Source organism: Haliaeetus leucocephalus, unplaced genomic scaffold (genome assembly GCF_000737465.1).
Source record: "Haliaeetus leucocephalus isolate CR32 unplaced genomic scaffold, Haliaeetus_leucocephalus-4.0 Scaffold566, whole genome shotgun sequence".
NCBI lineage: Eukaryota > Metazoa > Chordata > Aves > Accipitriformes > Accipitridae > Haliaeetus > Haliaeetus leucocephalus.
In genome coordinates, this window is record NW_010973002.1 from 5,020,303 (window position 1) to 5,045,104 (window position 24,802).

At 35.6% G+C, this 24,802-nt stretch overlaps 1 protein-coding gene across 3 annotated transcripts in view; it reads left to right on the forward strand.

Annotated features, from left to right (window-relative positions):
• SNX13 (sorting nexin 13) overlaps window positions 1-24,802 on the forward strand; it is a 75,775-nt gene that overhangs the window by 19,305 nt on the left and 31,668 nt on the right. For all 3 annotated transcript variants that reach the window (XM_010577627.1, XM_010577626.1, XM_010577629.1), the window contains exons 2-12: window positions 2,492-2,604; window positions 8,210-8,312; window positions 13,385-13,474; window positions 13,888-14,009; window positions 16,376-16,497; window positions 16,652-16,753; window positions 17,423-17,511; window positions 17,928-18,011; window positions 20,522-20,660; window positions 21,233-21,321; window positions 22,477-22,576. In XM_010577627.1, the coding sequence (XP_010575929.1) occupies window positions 2,492-2,604; window positions 8,210-8,312; window positions 13,385-13,474; window positions 13,888-14,009; window positions 16,376-16,497; window positions 16,652-16,753; window positions 17,423-17,511; window positions 17,928-18,011; window positions 20,522-20,660; window positions 21,233-21,321; window positions 22,477-22,576 (1,153 nt within the window). The remainder of the gene's footprint in view (window positions 1-2,491; window positions 2,605-8,209; window positions 8,313-13,384; window positions 13,475-13,887; window positions 14,010-16,375; window positions 16,498-16,651; window positions 16,754-17,422; window positions 17,512-17,927; window positions 18,012-20,521; window positions 20,661-21,232; window positions 21,322-22,476; window positions 22,577-24,802) is intronic.

The window sequence follows — 24,802 nt, forward strand, 5'->3', positions numbered from 1 at the left end:
GAATATACATCCTGCTATCTAGTTTAATTAAGTTTTGTTAAGTCATTTAGACTGCTTATGCCGTATTTAGAATTTAAACTTTTTTGAAAAATGCTATTAAGCATGCTGATTTTTTAACAAAAAAAGACCATGATTAAATGTTATTTTCTGTGTGTATCTTCCTGTTGCTTGTGGTGCTGTGCAGAAGTTTTAAAATGTATTTCTGAGGGCATGAACATGAGGAATCTTCTTTATGTATTGAAATGTAGATAGATCATGAAAGCTCATGTCTTTTTTTAGTTGTTTTATTTGCCACATTTTTTAGCTTGATGTCCCTCTTCTTATATCTCTCTTCCCCACCATCCAAGCAATTTATCTACTGCATTTACTTACTGTGAGTCAACAAAATCTTCTACTCAGCTGTGGCCAGGTTTTTGTTTTTATTTATTGTAGCACTGATCTTCAGCATTTTAGCTGTGTGGATTGTATGGTTAGTATCATATAATAAAGCTCTTTTTCAGCTTAAAGAGAACTGAATAACTTGCAATCCAGTTTTTAATTGCAGCACTTTAATTTAAACATGTAAGTATGTAGACGAGTGTAATTTTTTTCCAGCCTCAAACACCAAGAAAAAAGCCAGTATAGCTTCTCCATCTCTTGCTAAGAAACTTGGAACTAGGAAGAAAATAGAATTTCATCTCAATGTTCCATTAAACTTAAAATAAACTAGGAAGAATGAAATTATTCTGGTGATTACAATTTACATCTATGAAACAGTCTCTCCTTAGAGCTATGATTTTGCTTTCGGGCAGTCTGATGTCTTGCTTTCAGAAAAGAACCGAAGCTGCTTTATGTAGGAGCCTTATTTTATATTATTTTTCATTGTTTATAGGATTTTTATGGGCATGAATCCCATGCCCAAGATGGAGAGATGAAATCTAAATAGTCCCTTTAGAGAAATGAGAGCTGTAGGCAAGCTTCCACTGTCCTCCATATTAAAAGCTAAAAAAGGGCTCTGCAAATATGGTGTTCAATCTCTGCTTGTTTTCTAAATGTCAAACTGCAAGACGAGTTTATTTAAATACTTTCTTAGTGTTACTTGTTGACATAGCAGTTGTCTGAGTTCCCATCAGGGTGTCATTTGATCACTGGTAGGAAAGGTGTAAATTAGACAACAAAAAAAGAAAAGTTGAGAACCTTGGAGCTGGAACAGTTTTGGTGGCCTATAAATACTTATCATTGGTTTCACACTCTTGGGACTTGGCTGAAACATGCTTTCCATATTGAACTAGAGACTAGACTGAATTAAATTTATGTAATCTTTGTCAACTGCATTGCGGTATTGTGAAGGTCCATAACTATTGTAGCTCTGCTCAGTCAGGTTTTCACTACCTTGCTTTTTAGATTACCCTGCATATATGTATATATACGTACATACATGCATCTATAATTTATATACATAGATCAAGTGTATATGTGTGTATATGAGTGCACTTATGCTGTAACCTGTATCGGCACAATAATCTGAATCTTACTGCTTTTTTCATTCTCCTGGTGAATCGCCAGCACAGGTGAAGCTTTGCCTGGTGCATTATGCAAGACAGCAGCCCCAAAATCCCACCAGCCCCACAGATGCTCTTGCAGCTGACTTTAGCTGCACCATGGGCTGTCCAAACAACCCATCTCCTCCCACTGCAAAAGTATCAGTTCTACCTGCTAAGCCAGATCACTTCTAGGAACGTGGTAATGCCTGCGTGGAGAAAATGTTAATCTGGAATCACTTTTTAAAAAATATATATTAAATTTCCTGATTTTAAAACAGAATTGTATTTAGATATTTCAGAAAATTGTTTGAAGGCTTTTGATTTCTGTGGTAAAAATTGTTAGAGGTAGTAATAAGTTTCTTAAGGTTCCCTTCCTTTTATTTAAAAGGAGAAGTAAAAGTAAACTTGCACCAAATATTTGGTGCACCTGTTGACCCATTTGTGACTTGACTGCAGAAAGGGATGCATTTTTGGTCTTGCAGCTGCTTTGATATAGGGAAGAAATAGCATTGCTTGGTTGTGGAAAATGACACAGTTATGTAAAACAAGGTTGCATTCGTTTCTTCCTGTTCTGTTACAAAGCCTGCGTTTTTCTTGGAAGTAGTGCAGAATTTCACGGGGCGGGGGGAAGGGATCTCAAGAAACAAAAGTGCATAAAATGAGAATAGAGAAGAAAAAGAGATTATGCTTTAAAGGGTGATAGTTGCACCTGAAGTGAGAGGTGAGTAACAATATTTGAAGGAAAAATGCTCTAATGTTGGCTGAACTGGACTACTAACCCACAATATAACTTGATAGCAATGTGCTTTTAAAAAAATAAAGATAATTTTTATTTCATCAAGCAAAACTTATTTCATATCTAGGTAAAATGTATCAAGCTTTGTAGAAACTACAGATACTGCTTTGGGGATATAAAGTTGTATGAATATCATATTAATGATTCCTTTTCCATGTGTTCTTGTTTACAGACCAGTCTTTCCATATGGGGATGGGGAAGTCTTGGCCTTGTGCTTTTTCTAGTAACTTTTGGACCCTTCGCTATATTTTACTTTGCATTTTATATCGTCTGCTTTGTGGGTGGGTAAGTATACTACTTAGCGTATTGTATAATTTACTATGAAAGTAAAATTTAACGTGTATATTAGCAAATAGTTTGCTCTGAAAATCTGAAGTGACTTCTATGTAATTAATGTTTCCATATTTGAGCACCTCTTTATGAGCAAAATTTTTTTCTTGAAATCTCAATTTTATCAGAAGTTGGTTTTTTTGGTTTTTTTTTCCCCTTGCTGTTGAATAGTGCTTATACTACCTTTGCGCAGGCGAAAAAAAGATTTCTGATTTAAAAAAAAAAAGTAGCTATTTATACTGGTTGTTAGAGGAAAAGTACCTACATAAAACCAATGTTCATTTCAGTCCATACTTTCTATTACCGTGTTGGTTATTTTCCCAGGTACTTACTAAGTAATTATGTCCCCTTTCCTTATCACAATCTCATTTTCCTACCCAAGATACTTCATTCATGAGGAAAGTGAGTTGATGTTTTCCTTGGTGTGTGGAAAGGATGCTGTATCTTGAACAAATACATCAGTTCAGCAGCTGTAGACATTTCATACTTTATCTATATAGGCAGGAAGGGAGCAAACAGGTGATGTTTTTATAGTCTTTAGCACCATTATTACATTGTATATTATAATATCTGCCTTGTAACCATTAAAACTTTTGTTTTTAATGCCAAGTCTAAATGTATTAGTGGGATATTCCTCCTTCCTCTCACTTACAAGAACAATCTGCAGGACAGTGACATTTCTAGGCTCTCCAAGACCTGCTTGGCTTCTGCCGGGGTGTTTGGTCTATCCTTAATATTTTTTTCTTCCTTCCTTTGGAACACTCTTTTAACCTTCTTACTGGATATAGTACAGAATGTATGTATATTCCTGTATGTCTCAACATGTAATAGAGTTTAGTGGCTAAAATTAGAGCTGCTACACTTGGGTTTCAACTGTATTAAACTTGGAATTCCATCTTTGAGAAATCAGAATAGTCAGTCTACCAGAGTGAGGATTTAGTTAAAGTAAAGCTACCTTTTATGTAAATGCTTTTGTCTTGTTAAGTTTTGCTATATGTATGATTGGCATATTTTGCTGGCCATTTGTTCAGGGCAAAAGGCAAAGAGTTCGTCCAAAGGGCAAGAGTTTGTCCATTTACTGTTTTGTATTACCACTTCCTTAGTATTTGCAGTATGAATAATGTGGGATATAATAATTTCTTAAAAGCGTATCCTTCCTTCTTGCTCAATTTCAGTTGCTTGGCTTTTCAAAGCTAACAGTCAAAGCAGTCTCTCACGGAGTATGTCTGAAGTCAGCTACAGTTTGCCGCTGTGAGACTGCCTCTAGTGCCTGAGCTCACTCATTCTCAAGTCAGCTCTGATATCTCTTTGCTGTGATTCTTTTGCTGCTTTGGTTCTTTTCTGTAGGTAGTTAGTGAACATTGATCATCTTAAGGATAAATTAATCTTGTGTGTATCTGTTAAAGCAGAATTTGTATCCATCTCCCTACTATGTGTTTACTTACGTAGATAGATATGAAGTCGCAGCCTTTCCAGCAGAATGTCACTACTTCATTACTTTAACATACATGTTGTCTTGGCTAAGGCTGTGATCTGGCCCTTTTTTACACTGTTAATCTTTTTCAGAGCAACACACCTACTTTAAGTTTAACATTCAGCATACAGAACCATGAGTGCTAACTAGGTCAAGTAGGTTTATAGCTAAATTATTCTTGCCTGCTTTTTCTTTTTGAATTAATTCCCATGAAGTTACACAAATTACTTATGTTTCTCTTAGAAACAAATGGAAATTAATGTTGTGAAGTAACTTTTTCACTTATGATTGGCAATTGTATATCGTAACATAATTTATATAAATTTAGAAAATAGAAATCTAATTTTGGTTCATGATTGTAGTAGTGTCCTTAATACTTACCATACCCATATCTGAAGAAAAATAACAATTTTGGGCATGGATTTTAATCATAGAATTTTATGTTGAAACTTGGAGTTCTTATCCAATTTGTCATGCAATTTTCTAACTTTTTATACATGCTCAAAACCAGTGGCCTGTATCAAAGGTTTCTGACTGGGAGTCCACTTCTGTCCCATTTTGCAGTTCAAACAAAAGAAAATGTTGAATCATAGCTGGTTGCATTCCTGGTATTAACCTAAGCATTTAAATTATGTGCCAGTGAGTTGTGAAGGAAAACAATGGTGATGCCATAGCTGTATCAACATAATTAATCTGTTTATATTGTTTCACTTCTGTTATGTGCTATCTAATTATATCTTTTTTATTTACTCTGAACTGTGTGTTTGCACAGATAGCTTGTAGTAAGTGTACTATTGTTGTTTATGTGTGTGGAAGTGTACTGAAATTATTTGTGTATATGAATAAAAACTCTAAATCAAAAGTTCTCCTTGTTTCATTTTGTTTTAAGACTGTTTTATAAAATGTTAGCTTTTTTGGTTTTTAGTACATCCCTCTTCAATTCAGGATCTGGTAACTCATCGCTTAGGGAACTGAGCTCTTTCCACCAAAAGCAGGAGGCAAAAGATAGGTATCATTTCTTTAACCTCTGTAGCCAAGACTGTTACAAGGTGTTAATCTTCATGAAATGTGTTTTTTTTTTTTTTTTTTTGCCTCTACTTCTTCAAGTATTGGTGTAAACCCCTTAACCTGAGTGCTGGGCCTGTCTTTTACCATCTGCCTTTTCTTTGTACTATGATTGTTTCTTACCTTATTCTCTCTCCTTCTCTCTTTCAATCCTAAGGAAGTAAAATAAAAATTATGTGAATTGCAGGTCTGCCAACAGCCTTAGGCTTCTGATGTTGGAGAATTGAAATTTCTTGGACCATCAGTTGCTTTAAAGGAATTTGCTCTGTCATCAAAAAACATTGATACTTAATCACATCCATATATATGTGACTGGCTGCCCACATTGACGATTCTAACTGCAGACCAACTTGGGAGCAGTTCTGAAGCTGCTTTTTGACTTACACGAAGTATTCAGCTGTGGCTGTTACTTTTCAGACTTGAGAGGAGAATAACTCTGTAGTCTTCATTTTTCTATCTTTCACCTTTGTTCTGTTTATGTGTCCCTGTGAAAAGCTGGCCTTCCAATAATCTTTGGAAAAACTTCACAACAAAAATTTAAGTAAAATACCATCTCTTCCTTTTTCTGCTCTATTCATTTAGAGAAAAGAATAAAATGATTTCTCATTTACTGTACTGAATATCTTCTTGATGAATTAAATAAGCATTTGCATTGGAAGTTTCTGGTTAGGTAACAGATACACTGAATGGTCAGGCTATGCATCCTTCTCTAATGCACACATGATTTTAAATTAGAGAATAAAGTGTATTAATTTCTGCTATAGAGGCAGAAGCTCCTAGCATTTCTAGCTTAAAAATGAAAATACTTAAAAGGCACCCAAGATGAGCATTTAAGCTATTTTGATAGCATGTTAGTGTTTTTGAATGAGTCATTAACTTTAAAAGTGTTGTAACATCTGATAGAAAACAGGTGTATAATCTATAGTTAGTTATTTGCAAGGCTTCAATCCTTTTGAATAGAAGAAGAGAAGCACCTTTGCCCTCCTTGCCTCCCCACCCCCCTGCTAAATTGCTAGTATATGTTTGAAGTTAAAACTGACTTTATGCCAACAAAAAAAAAAAAGGTATTTGGGGTATACTGTTTTCTTTAAAAGAAGATTGAGGTTTCTGATAGAAAAGTAGTAGATAATAAAAAGAAAACCCAAACTTTTTAATAATTAAAAAAAACCCAACAAAACACACCCCCCTCCCAAACCAAAACATGAGTTAACTTTATAGCATAATGAAACTAATATTGAGATTTTCCTAAGCAAGTTTTTGTCATTGAACTGAATTATGATGCTACTAGCACCATTGATGTTATGATTTTAAAGCTATCTGGAAGTATCTGGAGCAGAAAAGCAATTAGACCTGCTTTTATTTTTTGTCCTTGTATGTAGACAGTACACGTGGCTGGCAGATAAAAGGTGGTTGTAAGGGAATCAGAGTATCAAGTGAAATTTTCTTATGCATTATGAAGTTACCAATAATAATTTTGTGTGGTTTTTGGTTTGGGGTTTCTTTTTTTGTTGTTTGTTTTGTTTTGTTTTGTTTTCTCCCTGGAGTTGTTCAGGTATATAAAAGACCACCTCCCTGCTTCTGAATCACTGAACCTCTGGAGTACTTAAAAGGAATCGTTGCCAGTTCAGGAATTAAAACCTTAAAATGGCATATTTTACCTTGGTTAGGAATTTTATTCTAATCATATGACTATTGTATATCAACAGCAATCTATATTAAAATAATGTATTATTTCAGCATGTTTCAAGCCTGAAATAACTTTGTGAGTTCCTGTGGTCACACATGTTGGTCAGCTGGCCTTTAAATTGAATGCTTTGAAATTTGTGTAAAAAGCTATGCATGTTTAGCCATCCCAAGGCTAGTCTAAGCAGCAGTATCTTCATATTCTCTTTTTTTATTCTTGACTTTTCAAAGGCTACATACTCAGATTATGCTATAATTGGTACAGACTTTAGGTTTTCATCTCTGTCTTAGTAAAATCAGCTTTAAGTTAATGTGGTTTTCTGCGCTAGTGTCATAAACTGTAAATAAATCATTGCTGTTGTAGCAAGGTTGAACTTCTTGTAAGGTTGCTTTTTTCCCTTATGCCTTCATTATATCATAAAGAAAACAATAATAAAATTAACTGCTGTCCTGCTTAACTATAAGTCATAATTTCAGTATCATTGTAATATTGTGAGGGATGAAGGTAATGAATTTCTGATCTAACATTCTTTTAAAATAAATGGTTCAGGAGTGCATTTGTTCAGATTTTATATGCTGAATTAATTAAAAACAACAACAAAAGCCCCAAAAACCCAACACTCCAAAAAACTCACAACCCCCCAAAACCCCAACACCTTGTCTTTAACTCCAGTTAACCTCTAGACTTTTTCCTTGACTTTGCTCCTGTGCAGCCTGGCAGGACTACTGGTTTCTCTTTTTGGTTTGTGTTTGGGTTGGTTTTGATTTTTATTTTTTTTCCTTTTCTTTGCAGCTTAAAATAAGTTCCCAGTTGAAAATTTTCATACTTGTTTTAACATACGTCATCAGTAGTTGCTTACTACACTTACTACATAGCTTCTTCCTGGTCTGTATTATTGTGCCTTATGCCACAATGCAGTGGCCTAAAGGTATCTCTAAAGAGTTTATTTCTTCATAGAGTTGAAGTAAAAGAATCTTTGTGTAATACAACCAGAGCAGCTTATTTATGTACCCCTCTTTCAGTGTACTAATATTTGTGAGCGCAGGTAGCATGCCATCACAGGTTCTTCTCATGCAGCAGGCTGTGTAGTATAAACTGTGCTATATAGATCTGCCATGTGATAAGAATATATCAAGACTGATTAGTGCAAGGCTGGGAAACTTCATACTTAGTATTGTGTCAGTTATTTTGAGCGGCATGCTGCGCTGTGAAAGCGCACTGTACTAGGAGAGTAACCAGAATTGTCATGTATTGTCATTTTATAACTTGCTGTGAAATATTTTCTAGAGGGGGGGAAAAGTTGATTGTTCTAGCTGGTCTTTCTTTTTCCATTTTAGGGGTTTTGTGGTTACTCTTTTATTTGGAAAAAGCAACTCGGAAAAATACCTTGAGCAGTGTGAGCATTCGTTTCTTCCTTGTACATCAGTTGGGATCCCTAAGGTAAGGAGAGTTTACTGGTCTTAACTGCTAGATCAGATTTTATAACTTTGAAAATTAGAATGACACTAATAATCAGCTTTAATCTAAGAATTTTACTCATTTCCCAAGGTAAAAGAGCCTGCTTTTATGTTTTGAGTCAGCTGCGCTGTGCAAGTGAAATGCAAGATTTTTTCCTTTTTGAAATACAAGCTTTTCAAGCATTTATTGAAAGTTTGTTTCAAGTATAGTTTCTGGCTTCATTATGAGAAATGAGTAAGATATAACTGGCTAATATTATCTGTGAGGGAATTACTAAACAGTTCCTTCCTAGACTACTTGTATGTGTTGGGGTTTTTTTGGTGGGAGCGGTAGCTCCTTCTTGCTTTTTCTTGCAAGATTGTCATGACCATTTAGGATTCTTCCATCACTGGATCTGTAGTCTCTCCAGCTTTGATTCTTTTGATTGTTTGTGGTCAGAAAGTTACTTGCCTAACTAAGAAGATTGAACTGTAATAAAGTCTAGATTTACAGTACTTTGGGGATGTAGAAATTGTTATCTTTGGCTATCTTTAAGACCATGCAAAAATCCTGGAAATGCATAGATAACTGTGGAGCAGCAGTGGGATCTGTTTTTTCAAATCTTTTCTTTTTTTCCGAATTCTTAACAGACACATCATTTTGGTTGATGGACCTAAATTCAGGGTTCCTAATTGGATAAATCCGCATCTGTTTCTGGTTTATGAACTAATAGATCTTGGCATCTCAGAAGTTTGGATATATCTTGGCCTAATCTGTTCGCACTCATCAGAATAGAGAAGACACTTTAACCCAAAGATTGCTAGTTATGTTATATTTAATCTCACAACTGTTTGACAGAAACATCCTTCCCTGTCTTAGCTGTCAGGTCACTTTATGTTGTCTGTGAAAGGAGTGGGGGGTGTTCATCTTTCTTATCAGTAGCACACAAATTTATTTTGTGATTCAGCAGTATGTTTTCTAATCACAGAACTTTTTTTGTGACTGGTTCATAGGTCTTTTGGTAAATGGCCTTTTCTCTTAAGTCTTTGAATCTGTTGAGATAAATCTGGAACTTAAGTATATGCTAAACTATAAAATAATATCGCTGGTCCAAATGAAAAATACGAAGTTTAAGGCTGAAAAAGGGCAAGCCAGCAATCAACTAATGTTTCTGTTCCATTAAAGAAACCTCATTTTAGGGGACTAAGGTTCTTGGTGCTATAGAGACTTCAGTGCTTATATGGGTTGTGGAGTGTTGCTTATGTCTCGTGTTTTGAGAGCAGATTTACAAGAAGTTTTTCTGTCTTTTAAATTTCCCTTACATCGCTGAAACTTTTTTTTATGTTAATGTTACTTTTTTGAGCTCAGTACATGTGTATGCTCTGGTTGCTTTCTAAAAGAATAAAACATGGGATTTTTTTGCATAATCCTTGCAAATTCAGTAGTTTGACTTCTGATTTCAGTGCGCATTATTGACACATAGCTGTTCTCAGCTGACCTGTCTTGACTAATCTCTGGATTTAAGTTTTGTAGTATGAAGGCATTTATTTTTAGCTGGCTTACCAAGTGCTGTTTGAAGTTGTTCTCCAACTAAAATCTGTTTGTCTTCTACCATAGTGTTTTGTATTTCTTTTTTGCCATTGTATTAAAATAGCATTAGCTAGTTTAGCTGAGCTTTTCAGTAGCAGTGCAAGAAGAGATGAGTCCTAACTAAAACCAAATGTGTGGTTTGCTTGGGATTCCTGTTTGCCATTTCTGTATTAAATTTCTGCTGACTTATCTTTATTGAAAAGTAATATTTCTAACTTGAAATTGTTTTCATGTTTGAAACTATTGTGGCCCTAAGTGGTCTTGAACAATGAATATTCTTTCAAGTGGCTAGTATATATATTATGCTTCGTCCATGAACCAAGTACAAACTGAATTCACCTTAATATGAAGGTATTTTTTGATACTGTATTTTGAGAAGTAATCTGATTATATAGGCTCTTTTACAAGAAGCTCTTTTCCCCAAAGGCAGTCAGAGCTTTATCAATTATTTTCAGGGGATTTTGTTATTTGGGGATTTTTTAGGCTAAGGTGAATGTTCAAATGCTTGATTTTAAATAAATCAGTTATAATTCAGGGCACCATAATTGTGGATGGAAATAATGTGTAGAATGTACCAGATTCTAAGTTACAACACAGGATTTGGTGCCGATAGGTTTCCTTGGTTGCCGCTTACTATGCTTATTAGCGAATATATAAAGAATGCCTCACATTAAGGAGAAATAGTTATGTAAGTTTGATGGAAGATTATATACCTTTCTACTATTTTTTGTTGTTGTTGTTTGCATACACACAGGGAGGTTTAAAAATTAGGATTAGACTTGCTTTTCTTTTTGCAAGTCTGCTTTATATAACTTTTGTGTCAGGAATTTATTGGATGATGCCATATGCTGGCTCTGTAAGATACACAATTGTCTGCAGGTTTATATTAAAATAATGTTGAATGAAAGGCAAGTTTAGGGCCTTCTGAACTGTTAACTGGAATGCTATTTTCAATAAAAATTATAGATTCAGTCCAACTTCAACAGAAGTGTGGAACGTTCAGTTATTATCATAATTGAAGTCTCTTACGCTTTATCCAAAAGGCAAGGAGTTTCTGTAGGCTGTGTATAATGTTGCCAAATTACTGTAAGGTAACAGTGATAACTTATAAGTGCTAGTTGCATATTTGATCCCTGATTAGTTTCTGAATCTCTTTAACTCAGTTGGTCGTATGCTATGTTATGGATTTGATGCAGATTTGTAAATCCCCCATGTCTTGTCCGCTCACAAAAGCCTGTGACTATGTGATTTGGGAAATAGTGGCACAGTCCAAATGAGGCATTTTTCATATTTAAGTTACCTAGCATAGTTTCAAAAAAGGCCTTTAAAAATATCTACTAGTGCAGCGAAGCAAAAGTCTGAAGTCTACTCAGTCGCTGCAATATTACATGCCTGTGGAACCTGGGGTTCTTTACTCTGTATTACATCTCACTTTGTGGAGTGTGTGCCCCACATTCCTCATAAGTGCTTCCTGCCTGCTTAAAATGAAGTAAGTAGGTGTCAAATTTAATAATAACAAGTGATATTCATTTTTCCTAACTGATCGTTTAATACTGGTAGAGTATGTCAGACTAATTGTGTATGAAGTGACAGTCAAATAGGACAGTTTTCTTCATGTGAGTTGGGTCCTTCCTTTAAGTCCATCTTCTAAGTCAGTGTCTGGAAGGCCAGGCTTAAAACTAGCAGTGCTTTCCAAGTGAGAACTGTGATCAGCTGTTGTAGCTGCAATGAAATAAAAGCAGATATTCTAAATTTTAGATATCTTCAGACATATCAAAAGCAAATGAAATTATACTGCATGTACATAAACGTTTCACTGGAGAAAAAAGAATATTAAAGAATGGTCTAACCTCGTAGTTGGCTCTCCTTTGAGCAGGAGGTTGGACAAGATGACTTTCTGAAGTCCAGGCCAAAAATTGAATCCTATGAGCCTATGAACATTCAGACTTTTACCAAGTAATGTTGCATATTTTCTATGTGTCTCTCTCTTTCTTCTGGCTGGTGCTTTTTTTGCTGCTGCTTTTTCTTCTGTGTTTTCCAGATGTGGTTTTATGCATGCAGTCCTCAAACTTCACAACTCTATTTTAACCATTTTGTTTGGCAATTTGAACTATGCTGTGCTTAGTAAAAATACTTAATCATTCCCTTCTGCATTGGTTTGGTATTTTTGACACCATCAAGACAAAAATACTTTGCAAATTCATTAGTATATAGCTGGAGTATTGTTTGAATATGAGTCAACTTCATTCATATTAAAGTAGCATTGAAGTCTTCCATTGTCTTGAAAGTTAAAAAATATACAGAATTTTGCAACAAAATACTTTGCGTTGTGATATAGAGTTAGTTAAGTAGGAGGAGGAATATTTTCTGGCCTGAGGTACTTCACTGCCATTCAGTGTTAACTGGTCTGAATGAGAGATACTTAGAGAGAGTCACGTAGAATAGAAACAGTGGACATATGGTTTATAATTTTTTCATTTATGGTTTTTGGCAGTTTTTCTGTGTTTCCAATACAGTCATAACTTTCCCTCTAGATCAAAGAATAAAATAACTTTATTTTTTTTTGAACACTAGTGTAGGTTGTTGGGTGGTTATTTCTGTGAAAATAATGGAGTTTATTGCAGATTTCATCTTAAGTTTGTAGAAGGACACTGTATTAGTCTACTCAGAGAAGCACTGATAAAGGGTGTGCTTTTTCAGTATGTCACTTGCCAAAAGTCAGCTTTGATGAAGTCATTCTTGGAGTTAGCTGCTCTGAGTTCAAGTCGTTCTATAAAATAATTTGTTACCCCCTCATCAGTTACCTCTTAAAGACTTCTCTGTCAAGTAGTGATGGTACAAAAGAGTGATTTCTCTCCTGGCATATCGAATAAACTGTGATGGATAAAGAAACTGAGAGAAAAAACAACTGAACAATTACCTGCATGAGGTTGCACAGGAAGTTCATAATCAAGTATGGAACTGGGATCTTACCCACAAACGGTGTTGTGCTGCTGTCATGTTGTCGTCCTGCTCCCCCCTCCGCCTTCCCCTTTATAACTGTTTGAGTTTTATTTCCTTCCAATCTAGTATTTTAGCAAACTTGCTCCTTTAGAGTAAGCAAGAAGTAGGTTTTCAGGTTAGTTCGTCACCATTATTTACTATATAGTGAAAAATACAAATATTATTGTTGCCCAGAGAGGTCATAGATGCCCCATCTCTAGAAACATTCAAGGTCAGGTTGGATGGGGCTCTGAGCAACCTGATCTAGTTGAAGATATCCTTGCCCGTTGCAGGTGGGTTGGACTAGATGACCTTTAATGGTCCCTTCCAACCCAAACCATTCTATGATGCTATAATTATATCTTATCTACCCTATAAATCATAATAATAGGGAAAATATTGTGTAAAGTCATTACTGGAAGTATACATATATCATAAACAGTAGAGCTCTTTTTTAATTATAGCTAAAACCTGCAAAGTTACATTTCCTAATCTCTTTCAAGTGCGTTGAAGAAATGAAACGTGAAGCCAGACCTATTAAGATTGACAGAAGACTGACGGGTGCAAATATAATTGATGAGCCTTTGCAACAGGTAATTTCTAACCAGGACTATTTAATCTATTTTTTATTTTTGCAAGTGTTGACTATGTAATACCTAAGTAGTTGAGAGACAAATAGAAGTTGAGAAATTTTATCATGTTTGAGAGCGGTAAGTGAAAAAACATTGAGGATGGGCCAGGATATTGGGCAATATTTGAGTCTGTTTTCTGTATATTATAGTTTCTCAGCATAGTGGTGATGAATGCATGCAAGCCAATATGAAAAAACGTTTCAGTATGTGAGTTACATTGTTTCACTCACAGTTGCATAATGTTATGGGAGTGTGGTTTACTATCTTAACCTTTTAAGATGTCTGCTGCTGCATTATCAGGCACAAAAAGCTATTTTATCTTTTGTTGTCTTTTGTTCATTAGCTCATGGTTATTTTTTCCTTTCCAATTTCAGGTAATCCAGTTTTCCCTGAGAGACTATGTTCAGTATTGGTATTACACGCTAAGTGATGATGAATCGTTTCTTCTGGAAATCAGGCAGGCTCTTCAGTATGCACTTGTTCAGTTTTCTGCCAGGTAAGGTTATTTGTATTTACATCAATGCACTGTCTAAGCAAGTGGACAAATAAGCTGTGTGGGTTGTATGGTAGTAGCTAAATGATTAAGTTTATCTATTGGCATAGTTAAGTGTATTTTACAGAAAGAACATGTAAAATTTTAAAAATCATAATCTAACAACTACAGTTTGTGCTGATCCCTTAAGAAATGAATGGAGATGATGTTTGTAGTCATGGTCTTTTGCAAAACGGCCTTTTCAAAATTTATATTAATGTCTAAAATTACCGAATAACTTTTTCTTTTTCTGCAACTTAAGCATTGAGTTGCATGAATCATCACCTTTTTATATGCAGGTCTGTTTCATATAAACAGCAGGGCTATTCCCAAGGTAAGTCAATCTGAAAGCCTTTCAGACATCTGTATCAGCTCAGATAACTTCTAAAAGCAGTATTGCTCTTCAATACGTAAGAACAATGAGTATTTTTAAAGGAATGGTGATCTGGGGAACAAAATGATATGTCACATATGTAAATCTTTTTTAAAAATAGGGTTGATTCAGTACAAATGGATAGTTCGTTAATTTTCCCATGTTTTTTCTGCTGTTGCTTAATCAAGTAGCAGGAAGTCAGGGGACTTGTCTGGGAAATTATTTATCTTCTTTAGTATGGCTGATTTCTCAGCCCAGGTATCACATGCCACTGTGCTGATTGTTATCTGTTTTCTCTTCAGAAGAGGTTGTGGGTCACCTAAATATAACAAACTTCATAGCAATTTTGAGGTTTTGTTATCCCCTCCCTCTGTTGACTTGAAAATGTAGGTCAGTGTGCTCTTCTGGCAAGAAAGGTCAAAGATGGAGAGCTATGTTTAATGCTAGGAAAAATTCATGATAGTAAAACCTTACTGATTGCGAAATAATGGAAATCCTAGGAAACTGTGTTGGAGATAATGAAAACTAGGCTAAATAAATTGTATGTTACAGCAAGCAATCCTGTGCTTACACGAAGAGGACCTGGCTACCCAATTTCATTGTTTTTGTCTATTTGGCAAAGTTACTTCACTGAACAGTATGAAGCACTGGGTTTGTGTCAAAGTGGATCAAGTTATAGCAAATGTATTTTTTTTTTCCCTACAATACTATAGCTCTTAAAAAATAGCCACCACTTCTGTGCAGTTGTGTTCTTCTGTACAGATCAAATCGGTTTCACAGGGCTGCAGCAGTTGTTAAGAGAAAATGATCTAGTGTATTTATAGTGATTGTAATTGGATATAGCTGTAGCAGTCTTAGAGTAGTACCATCACCTCTAATTTCCTATACCCTGTGAGCTTCTGGAGAGAAAGAATACAGTAGGATTTTTTTGTGTTTTTTTTTGTTTGGGTTTTTTTTTTTTGTGAGAGTTGCACATTTGGGAGAATGATGTAAGGCCGCCACCTAGTGTTTTTATATGATTTGTTGATTGTGTGGATGGTGGATCTGGATTATTGATGGTTTTGACTGCCCTTTGAGACAGCTCTGCTGCTTATTTCTACATCTAGATTTTGCAGTAGGCTTCCCTCCCTTCCAGAGTTCCTTATCCCTTTCTCTCTCTTTGAGGGAAGAAAGAGCATGTGAGGGAACAAACACAATAAAAGGAAGTGTTGTAGAAGGATTCTGCTAAAACAAAGTAGGTATCCGAGAGAATTCAGGTAGTGGTATATTTAGTGCAGAGTAAAAGCCATCACTAACATCTAGTTTCGTTAAACCTGTGCCTTTTCAGTTTGACTAGTAAGGCATGGACATCATAAGAATATCTCTGCATCTTTTTCATACCACTAAGGAAACAGTTTTATGCAAATCTAACAGTGACTATTTTCTGACACTAACCTATGTACATTGTTGGAGATGCACGCTAGTTACTGCTCATACAAGCTGCGGAATCAATTGTTGATAGTATTAGGTTGCTTGTAGTTTCAAGTGAAATGTGTGTTTTCTCACTCATGCATATACTGCAAATTCAGAAGAAAATTATTTTGTTTAGGTGCCTTCCAAAATGATAGACAGTATGGCTGAAAAAGACCTGGGGAGTATTTTAGTTTTAGGTTGTAGACTGTTTATATCAGGATTTTTCATAGATATTTGACAGTGTCATGAATCGGAACGCTATTCCAGATACTAATGTTGACCTTAAAGTAATTCAAGCATAAATATTAATGTGGTGTGAGAGTGGTATTTTACAGTATTTGATTTGTTTTCAGTGGATAGGCAATTAGGAGACTGATTTATTTCTTTGCTTTTGTGTGTTTACTATCAGTGTGGTTCTTGGCAGGGAGGAAGGAGAAGTAGAAATTTATTGTTCTTTGTGTTCAGGATAAAATAATTCATTTTCATGGATGTCCTTTTCTGACAGGTCAAAGGAAACAGATTGGCAGCCTTATTTCACTACACGACTTGTTGATGACTTTGGCACTCATCTTCGAGTTTTCAGAAAAGCTCAGCAAAGAATAGCAGAGAAAGGCGATCAGATGAAAGGTAATGTAGTGATTAAAATATTTTTTTTTTTGAGTCTGAGTAGGCAGGTATCTTACATGTGTGAAATATAGTTAGCTTTATTTTATAATTCAAGGTTATTCTCAAGTTTCTAATCTTTACAAAAAAGTATGTTTCTTTTTTTTCTTTTCCATAGACCAAGCTGAGGAACTTGTAGATACATTTTTTGAGGTTGAAGTTGAAATGGAAAAAGAAGTCTGTCGTGACCTAGTCTGCACTTCTCCCAAAGACGAAGAAGGTCTCTCAATATTATCTTCTGAACTTATTTCAGTATAGCAGACTAAATTAAAATACTAACAATTTTGTGCAGAATATGAAATATACTGAAATCTTAGTATGTGACTTTCAAAGTGTGATTATCTACTATACATGTATAATTCCTCTAATTTGTACATATTAACACTATAATTAGGATGAAGTATTTACATATATAGCTATTCCTCTTTTCATTGGAAGACTTTTAGGATAGAAATATTGTTTTCTGGGAGGCAGGGGATGGCTTTGCAGATTCTTACTGCTTTTGGTTAGATCTGCCTTCATTATCATTATTCCATAGCCTTCATTAAAAAAATCAGTTCATCTTTTTGGGCAAAGTGTGAAGGAGGGGAAGAAAACCCTGTATATGTTAAATAAGGAAAATACATTGGAGTTAGTTTTTTGGTTCTTGGAATTTGGTTTTGTTTTATCTTGGTTTTGAGACTCTAGATCTCTCAGCTGGGTTAAAATCAGTGCTGCTTATATTCGGGCTGAAAGGTGTTACTGTGGTGCTTGGACTGTAAGAATATATATGACTCTATATTTTAATTTAATTTTAAGGATTTATCTGTTGAGTTTTATGATTATCAGGTAAGATATGAAATAATAAATATAAAATTGTGCTGAGGTTTTCTTTGTTCTGCCTCCCTAGGATTCCTAAGGGATCTGTGTGAGGTTTTACTGTATATATTGCTACCTCCTGGAGACTTCCAGAACAAGATCATGAGATACTTTGTCAGGGTAAGTATGGATTCTAAAAGCCATTCCAATTCTTTGGTGTAATGCCATAAAAATCTTTAGATCTGAACTGCTGCTCTTATTTTATTTTGTAAAATTGATCTAATTTATTATCAGGTTATTTTAAATGCAGTATGATCTTGATAAACATTTAATAGCGGAGAACAGTTTGTGTGAAATATTTTTGAAGCTTTTTCTGCCTCTAGCAACGTAAAAGCATGATAAAATGGATATCATTTTTCTTGAGGTATTACCATCTTCTTCTGTTAATTGAAAGGGAATGTGCTAGTGCCTGTGGAATGTTTTCTGTAATTACACAGAGTTTTTTTTAGCCTCTACACAGTGATTTTTAAATTGTTCTAGTTATATTAGCTTTACGAATAAATACATAAAATGATTTACTATATTTTGTTTTTCAGGAAATCCTCTCCCGAGGAATTCTTCTTCCATTAATAAACCAGCTCAGTGATCCTGATTATATTAATCAGTATGTCATATGGATGGTAAGATTTATAATGTTTAAAATGAATGGTATTTCCAGAATATTTTCATATAAAGTTTTACTTGTGTTCCCTGTAATCACGGCAGATAAATATCTCGTAGAAAAGTTACCAGTGGATATATTGGCAGAGATAGTGTACTTAACACTGCTATATTAAATTTTCACATATATATATAAAATATATATTATATCTATATTATATGTATATAATATTTTTTATATATATATACACACGTGCACACACATTCACACTCTGTGTATTATCCATACTCTGTGTTGTAACTGTTTGGCAGAAGTTGCCTGACTGAGGACAGGTGTATGACAAAGTGTAAAGTTGAGTTCTCTGACTGTTTCACTTAGCTGTTCAGGAAGCATGGCAGTAACCTTGGAAGTTTTTGCCTTGACTGTTTTTACGATGTGTCCTTCAAAGCTTAAGTGGCATCCAGAATGACAAGTAGTAAGATTGGTGTTTGTTGGGTTTTTGGGGTATTTTGCTTCTGCTAAGGAATCTCAGGGTGATTGTTTAGGGATATTTGTGGTAACACTTAATAATTTAACTGAATGGGAAGAAACAAACTCTCTACTCTGTTATCTCTCTAATGCACCTGCAAAAAACCCCCACCAAACTTAAAAGTAGTGATATATAGTAAAATTAACGTAAATAGAATAGCCACATTTTAATTAATGTTATGATTTTTTGCAAAGCAAGTTGAAACTTACTCAGTTTATCATTCCTTATAGGTCATGGATCAAGTTTAATTTTTTTTCCTTTTCCCCAAGTTCTCTCTAGTTTTATTCATATATTTTAGTCTTAGAGTGTGCATTCAAGTACTATGCTGAAAACACCCTTGGATTTCATAGTAAAAGATCTTATGTATGCAATGAATTCAAGTGTACATGTACAACGTTTCCTCTACTCTGGCCACCTCCGCTTCATGTAAAAGTTTGCATGCTGCTTTTCTACAGGAGCCTAGCTTTAATGAGAAAAAATACTGCTGCTTGTATGGCGCAAGCTTTTCAATTTTTGTTTCCTCTTTCCTCCTACACGCGTTCTTTACCTGTAACTTGGCCTCATTCTTTATTTACTGAGCACTGTCCCTGGCTGCATCCAAAGATAGAATTCTGAGTTTTTTATAAATCTTTCTGTTATTGATGGTAATGTCCCAAATATTAATCTTCATAATTGCCATCTGAGATGAGGAAGTAAATGTGCTGGGGGAAAGATAAAGAAGAATAAATGCTTTCAAAAATATAATACAAGTCTTATGAAATGAAGATTGTTGCAGAAATTAAGGTCAGAAGTAGAGATGACTGAAATAAATTCTGGCTCCTTTTGGAACCTTTGTAAAATCAGATTTGAATGAAAAAAAATCAATTTCTGAAAATGAGAAGTTCAATTCCATGTTACTAGGCACACCAGTTTGATATTAACTCTCTTGCAATAAAATACAAAGCTTCAATGTAAAATTAAAACTTAATCCAAACTTGTCTCTTCACTGTAAAATTCACATTTCTGCAAAATGCTTGAAGTTTAAGTATTGCTTGTACTATTCCTTTTAAAAGCAGATTTCTAGGAAGATTTACCATTAACTTTGGTCAAAGGTATCCAGTCTTCATTCTCTGCTCTGTGCAGCTCATGTCAATGCACTTCTGCAGTGCAGACCAAGTATTACATTTCCATATCAAAGTAAGGATTTATGAAAGATGTGGGTGAAGTTACTTTTTTTTTGCTTTAGATGGTAAAGACAGCATTAGAACTCAGCCCTTCGCACCTGTGTGCACATGCTGTAAAGCTGTCAGCCTTCCCCGATCTTCGTGCTGCATTCACAACACAGTTTCCAGTGATCTCGGCAGCACAGCAGGCTTCCTTCACTTGCACAAATTCCTTTCAGTCTCTAGAGTAGGTTCACCCTATGCCAATACTGGGAAAATAGTATGTATTGAAATAGCTTAATATTATTTACAAAGGTATCTGAATTAGGGTTTCAGAGAGGATATTAGTTCGGTCATTCCCCATCCCCCGTCCCCCAGCCGTCCCCCCTACCCTCCCCAGCAGGCTATGATTGCATTGTAGAATATTTTCTTTTTGTAATTCTGTATCTTAACAAGCAGTTACATTGGGAGCAGTTACACTTGCAGGGGACCTTGGCAAAGCTGAACCTTTTTAAGTGGTCTCGCCAGTTTCTGCCTACTTAGCTAAAGAAATGGGTAATAGAAGGTTGATTGGGTTGTGGGCAAGGTCTTCATTAAGTAGGTTGATGGACTTTCCATGTGTATGTTGTACTTACTGAAAACAGAAAATGATGGTGTGAAATAGGTTTTGCCTCTGTGCATGCTTCTTCTTTCTTGGTCCATGTGAAATTTTAGTATCAAAAGGAAGGTTTAGAATTGTCAAAGTGTTTTCCAAATGCCAGTTGCGGTGCTGTATCAAAATAATTCACTTAATGAAAAATCATGTCATACGCTTTTAGCTGTTTTGCATTATTCACACTGTAAAACTCTCTGTTTCAGATTCGTGATTCCAACTGTAACTATGAGGCCTTTATGAATATTATTAAATTAAGTGATAATGTAGGAGAGTTGGAAGCAGTGAAAGATAAAGCAAGTGAAGAACTGCAATATCTTCGATCTCTAGATACAGCAGGAGATGGTTAGTGCTGTATTGTTTTACAAAATATGACATGCACTACTAGCATGATCACTGAAGAATATTCCAAACATTTAGAAAATAAAAACTCTGATGCAGCATAGTATAAAATATTTTGTTATGTAAAAAATAAAGAAAATTACATGAAAAATGTTAAAACTTGAATCTTCATAAGTGTTTGTTTTGTTTGTGGTTTTTGTTTTTTGGGGGTTTGGGGCGGTTTTTTTGGTTTTTTGGGGTTTTTTTTTGTTTGTTTTTTTTTTAAATATAAACTAACTGGTTAGGTATGTATATTTCTATTGAATTGAAACTTGTCTGACTGGTAGTTCTGAATTTCAGTAATACTTTAGGTATTAATGGATATAAAGTTGAGTTAATCTGAAAAAGGAAAGGGAAAAATATTTCTTGTTCATTTCCATCAGGAAGGTATTTAAACTGGAAAAAACCCCTTCTCTTCAAAGCTGATATGTTTTGTATGTGGTATGTTACATTTTGTGTGATATTTTTAGAGCATTTCAGAACAAGAGTTTATTTGCTCATCTGCATTGCTTAATCATCTTTGTTTTTGCTTTCAGATATCAACACTATAAAAAATCAGATAAACAGTTTATTATATGTTATTAAAGTATGTGATTCAAGAATTCAGAGGTTGCAGTCAGGAAAAGTAAGTGTTTTTAGAATTTTTTATTTCTGGAAGAGTGAAGTTGCAAATGACTTACTAGTTCAGTCCAGCTTTTTAATTCTTGCATTTTGAAACACAACTTGAAGTATGCAATTACAGGAATACATTATACAACTGAAGTTAGTCTTGTATTTATGGTTTAATTACGGAAAAAATTTCTAAAGGTTCACATATTTAGAGTTTTTTGGATTCTGCCTTTAGCAGTTTAGGTATGTCAGTACATCTTAAAACTATTCTTACCTTCTCAATACAAGAGTTTGCATCTATGTAACCAAAATGTTACATAGATGCAAAGCCTCTTTGTATTTATACACTTAGATTCAGTTCTTTTTTGCTGCACCACTGCATGCCTTGTGTGCCTCAAGCTTAGTATTTGGCAAAGATCCCTTTTCTTGTTTGATAAGGGTACGTACTTGCTGATTATTTTGCAACACCTTGTAGATGCCATGTATTGCCTTTTGTTAGACATATTTACCTCTTCAGTTCAACGAAAAGCCTAAGGCAAACTGGATGTTAAATTTAAGAACCTGGTGTTGTTCTGTTTGCTTGTTTAATACTTTGTTTTATATTTTAAGACTGACAGTCAGTATGTTTGACTTTGCTTAGTTTCTTGACTCTCTTAATTGGACCTAGGTGTGGCTCCAACATAATGTAATCTTGTGCATATTGACTGTTAAAATTAAGTATTCTATAGCTGGACCCAAAAGCATTACTATAATACCAAGAAATGTCATATTGACAGAAGAAAGTTGGGCAGAGATGAATTTAAGTTGTGACCTGCAGACCATCAAATGCTGAAATTAGTTTATCTTGTTAATTTTTTGTCATGCTACTGTCACTGTTGGTGAGGGATTTGGGGTTAATTAATAATAGTATTACATGAATGGCAGTGTTAAAAGCCAGCTTCCCATGTAGCAGAAATCATCCATGTTGAAGGCAAATAGTTATGAGAACATGATCTTATGATTTAGATCTTTACTTAATAATGATTGTGAAAATAACTAACCATTGAGAGGCTGCTTTATTATCTATAATGTAAATTGTTTTTTATTCTGTCTGCTTTGTGGTAAGTAGAAGTTTTAAAAGCTAATTTTTAAAAAAATAAAGCCTTTGAACACACTGAACTGTGTCTTACAGGAAATAGATACTGTGAAACTGGCAGCAAACTTTGGAAAACTTTGCACAGTCCCTCTGGACCATATTCTGGTAGACAATGTTGCACTACAGTTTTTTATGGGTAAGTGTTAATTTATCTGATCTTTTTTATTTATAAAGAATATGTTAACTCACAGGACTGTACATTTGAAATTGCTAAATATGGGTGTTTACTGAGACCTAAATGTTTATAAGGCCCTTGCCAGAGGGAAACAAAACCGTTTTTGCAAATCAGTCTGTAATTAACTGTTCAGAACACCATACTCAGTTATTTCTAAAAGCTTGTATCAAGCTTGTTTCAATACTGATCTCTCTGTAAGACTGTTCTTGCAGTGTTTCTTGGTCTGTCACTTCACAAGTTTGTTCTGTTTAGAACAGAATCACTGCAAGAATTGCTTAGAGGTTTATAATTGGAATGACTCTGAAACTTACTGCAACCGTTAGTCTTACTTTTGCTGGTCTCACTGAAGCCAATGAAACTAATGACTATAGATGTTAGATTGCAGTTTAGAGGATTACAAGGCTACTGAAGGTTGTCTATTTGAGAAGCTAAAATACAGCACCAATTTATGTATTATTTTAGGTTTATCATATAATCAAGAAATTGATGGATTAAAGTTGTATAATTAATTTTTAACACTTTCTAATGTTTGATTCTCTTCTGTGAATTTGTTGGGCTGCTGATGTCATTACTAGGAAAATCTATCAGTTTTGTTGTTGGTGGTAGTCCTTTTAATGCAGTAGATGGAAATACAATACAGCAGAGAGAAAACAATCCAGGAGGTTCCTGAAGTATGTGGAAGATAACTTCCTGACACAGTTGCTGAGGGAGCCCACTAGGGTCCTGCTGGACCTGTTGTCCAGAGAAGGACTTGTGGGTAATGTGATGGTTGGAGGCCGACTTTGGTATAGTGATCATGAAATGATAGAGTTTTTGATTCTTGGAAAACTAAGGAGGGAGGTCAGCAGAACTACCACCTTGGACTTCCAGAGGGCAGACTTTGGCCTGTTTAGGAGCCTGGTTGACAGAGTCCCTTGGGAGTCAGTGCTGAAGGGCAAAGGAGTCCAGGAAGGCTGGACATTCTTCAGGAAGCAGCTTTTAAAGGTGCAGGAGCAGGCTGTCCCCATGTGCTGAACGACCAGCTGGCAGGGAAGAAGACTGGCCTGGCTGAACAGAGAGCTTTGGTTGGAACTCAGGGAAAAAAAGGAGAGTTTATAACCTTTGGAAGAAGGTGCAAGCAACTCAGAAGGACTACAAGGATGTGGTGAGGTTATGCAGGGAGAAAATTAGAAGGGCCAAAGCCCAGCTAGTTCTTAATCTGCCTACTGCTGTAAAAGACAATAAAAAAAATTTCTATAAATACATTAGCAACAAAAGGAGGGCTAAGGAGACTCTCCATCCTTTATTACGTGCAAGAGGAAACATAGTGACAGAGGATGAGGGAAAGGCTGAGGTACTGAATGCCTTCTTTGCCTCAGTCTTTAATGGTAAGACATGTTGTTCTTGGGGTACCCAGCCCCCTGACCTGGAAGACAAGGATGGAGAGCAGAATGAAGCCCCCATAATCCAAAGAGAAATAGTTAGTGACCTGCTACAGCACTTAGACACACACAAGTCTGTGGGGACAGATGGGATCCACCCAAGGGTACTGAGGGAGCTGGTGGAAGTGCTCACCAAGCCACTTTCCATCATTTACCAGCAGTCCTGGCTAACTGGGGAGGTCCCAGTTGACTGGAGGTTAGCAAATGTGACACCCATCTACAAGAAGGGCCAGAAGGAGGATCTGGGGAACTACAGGCCTGTCAGTCTGACCTCGGTGCCAGGGAGGGTTATGGAGCAGATCATCTTGAGTGCTATCAGGTGGCACATACAGGACAACCAGGCGAGGAGGCCCAGTCAGCATGGGTTTATGAAAGGCAGGTCCTGCTTGACCAACCTGATCTCCTTCTGTGACAAGGTGACCCACTTAGTGGATGCGGGAAAGGCTGTGGATGTTGTTTACCTGCACTTCAGTAAAGCCTTTGACACCGTTTCCCACAGCATTCTCCTGGAGAAACTGGCTGCTCATGGCTTGGACGGGTGTATGCTTTGCTGGGTAAAACAGTGGCTGGATGGCCGGGACCAAAGAGTTGTGGTGAATGGAGTTAAATCCAGTTGGCAACCAGTCACAAGTGGTGTTCCCCAGGGCTCAGTGTTGGGGCCAGTTCTGTTTAATATCTTTATTAATGATTTGGACAAGGGGATCGAATGCACCTGTATTGGCTTTTTGTGGCAAGGTTTTGGTAGCAGGGGGGGGCTACAGGGGTG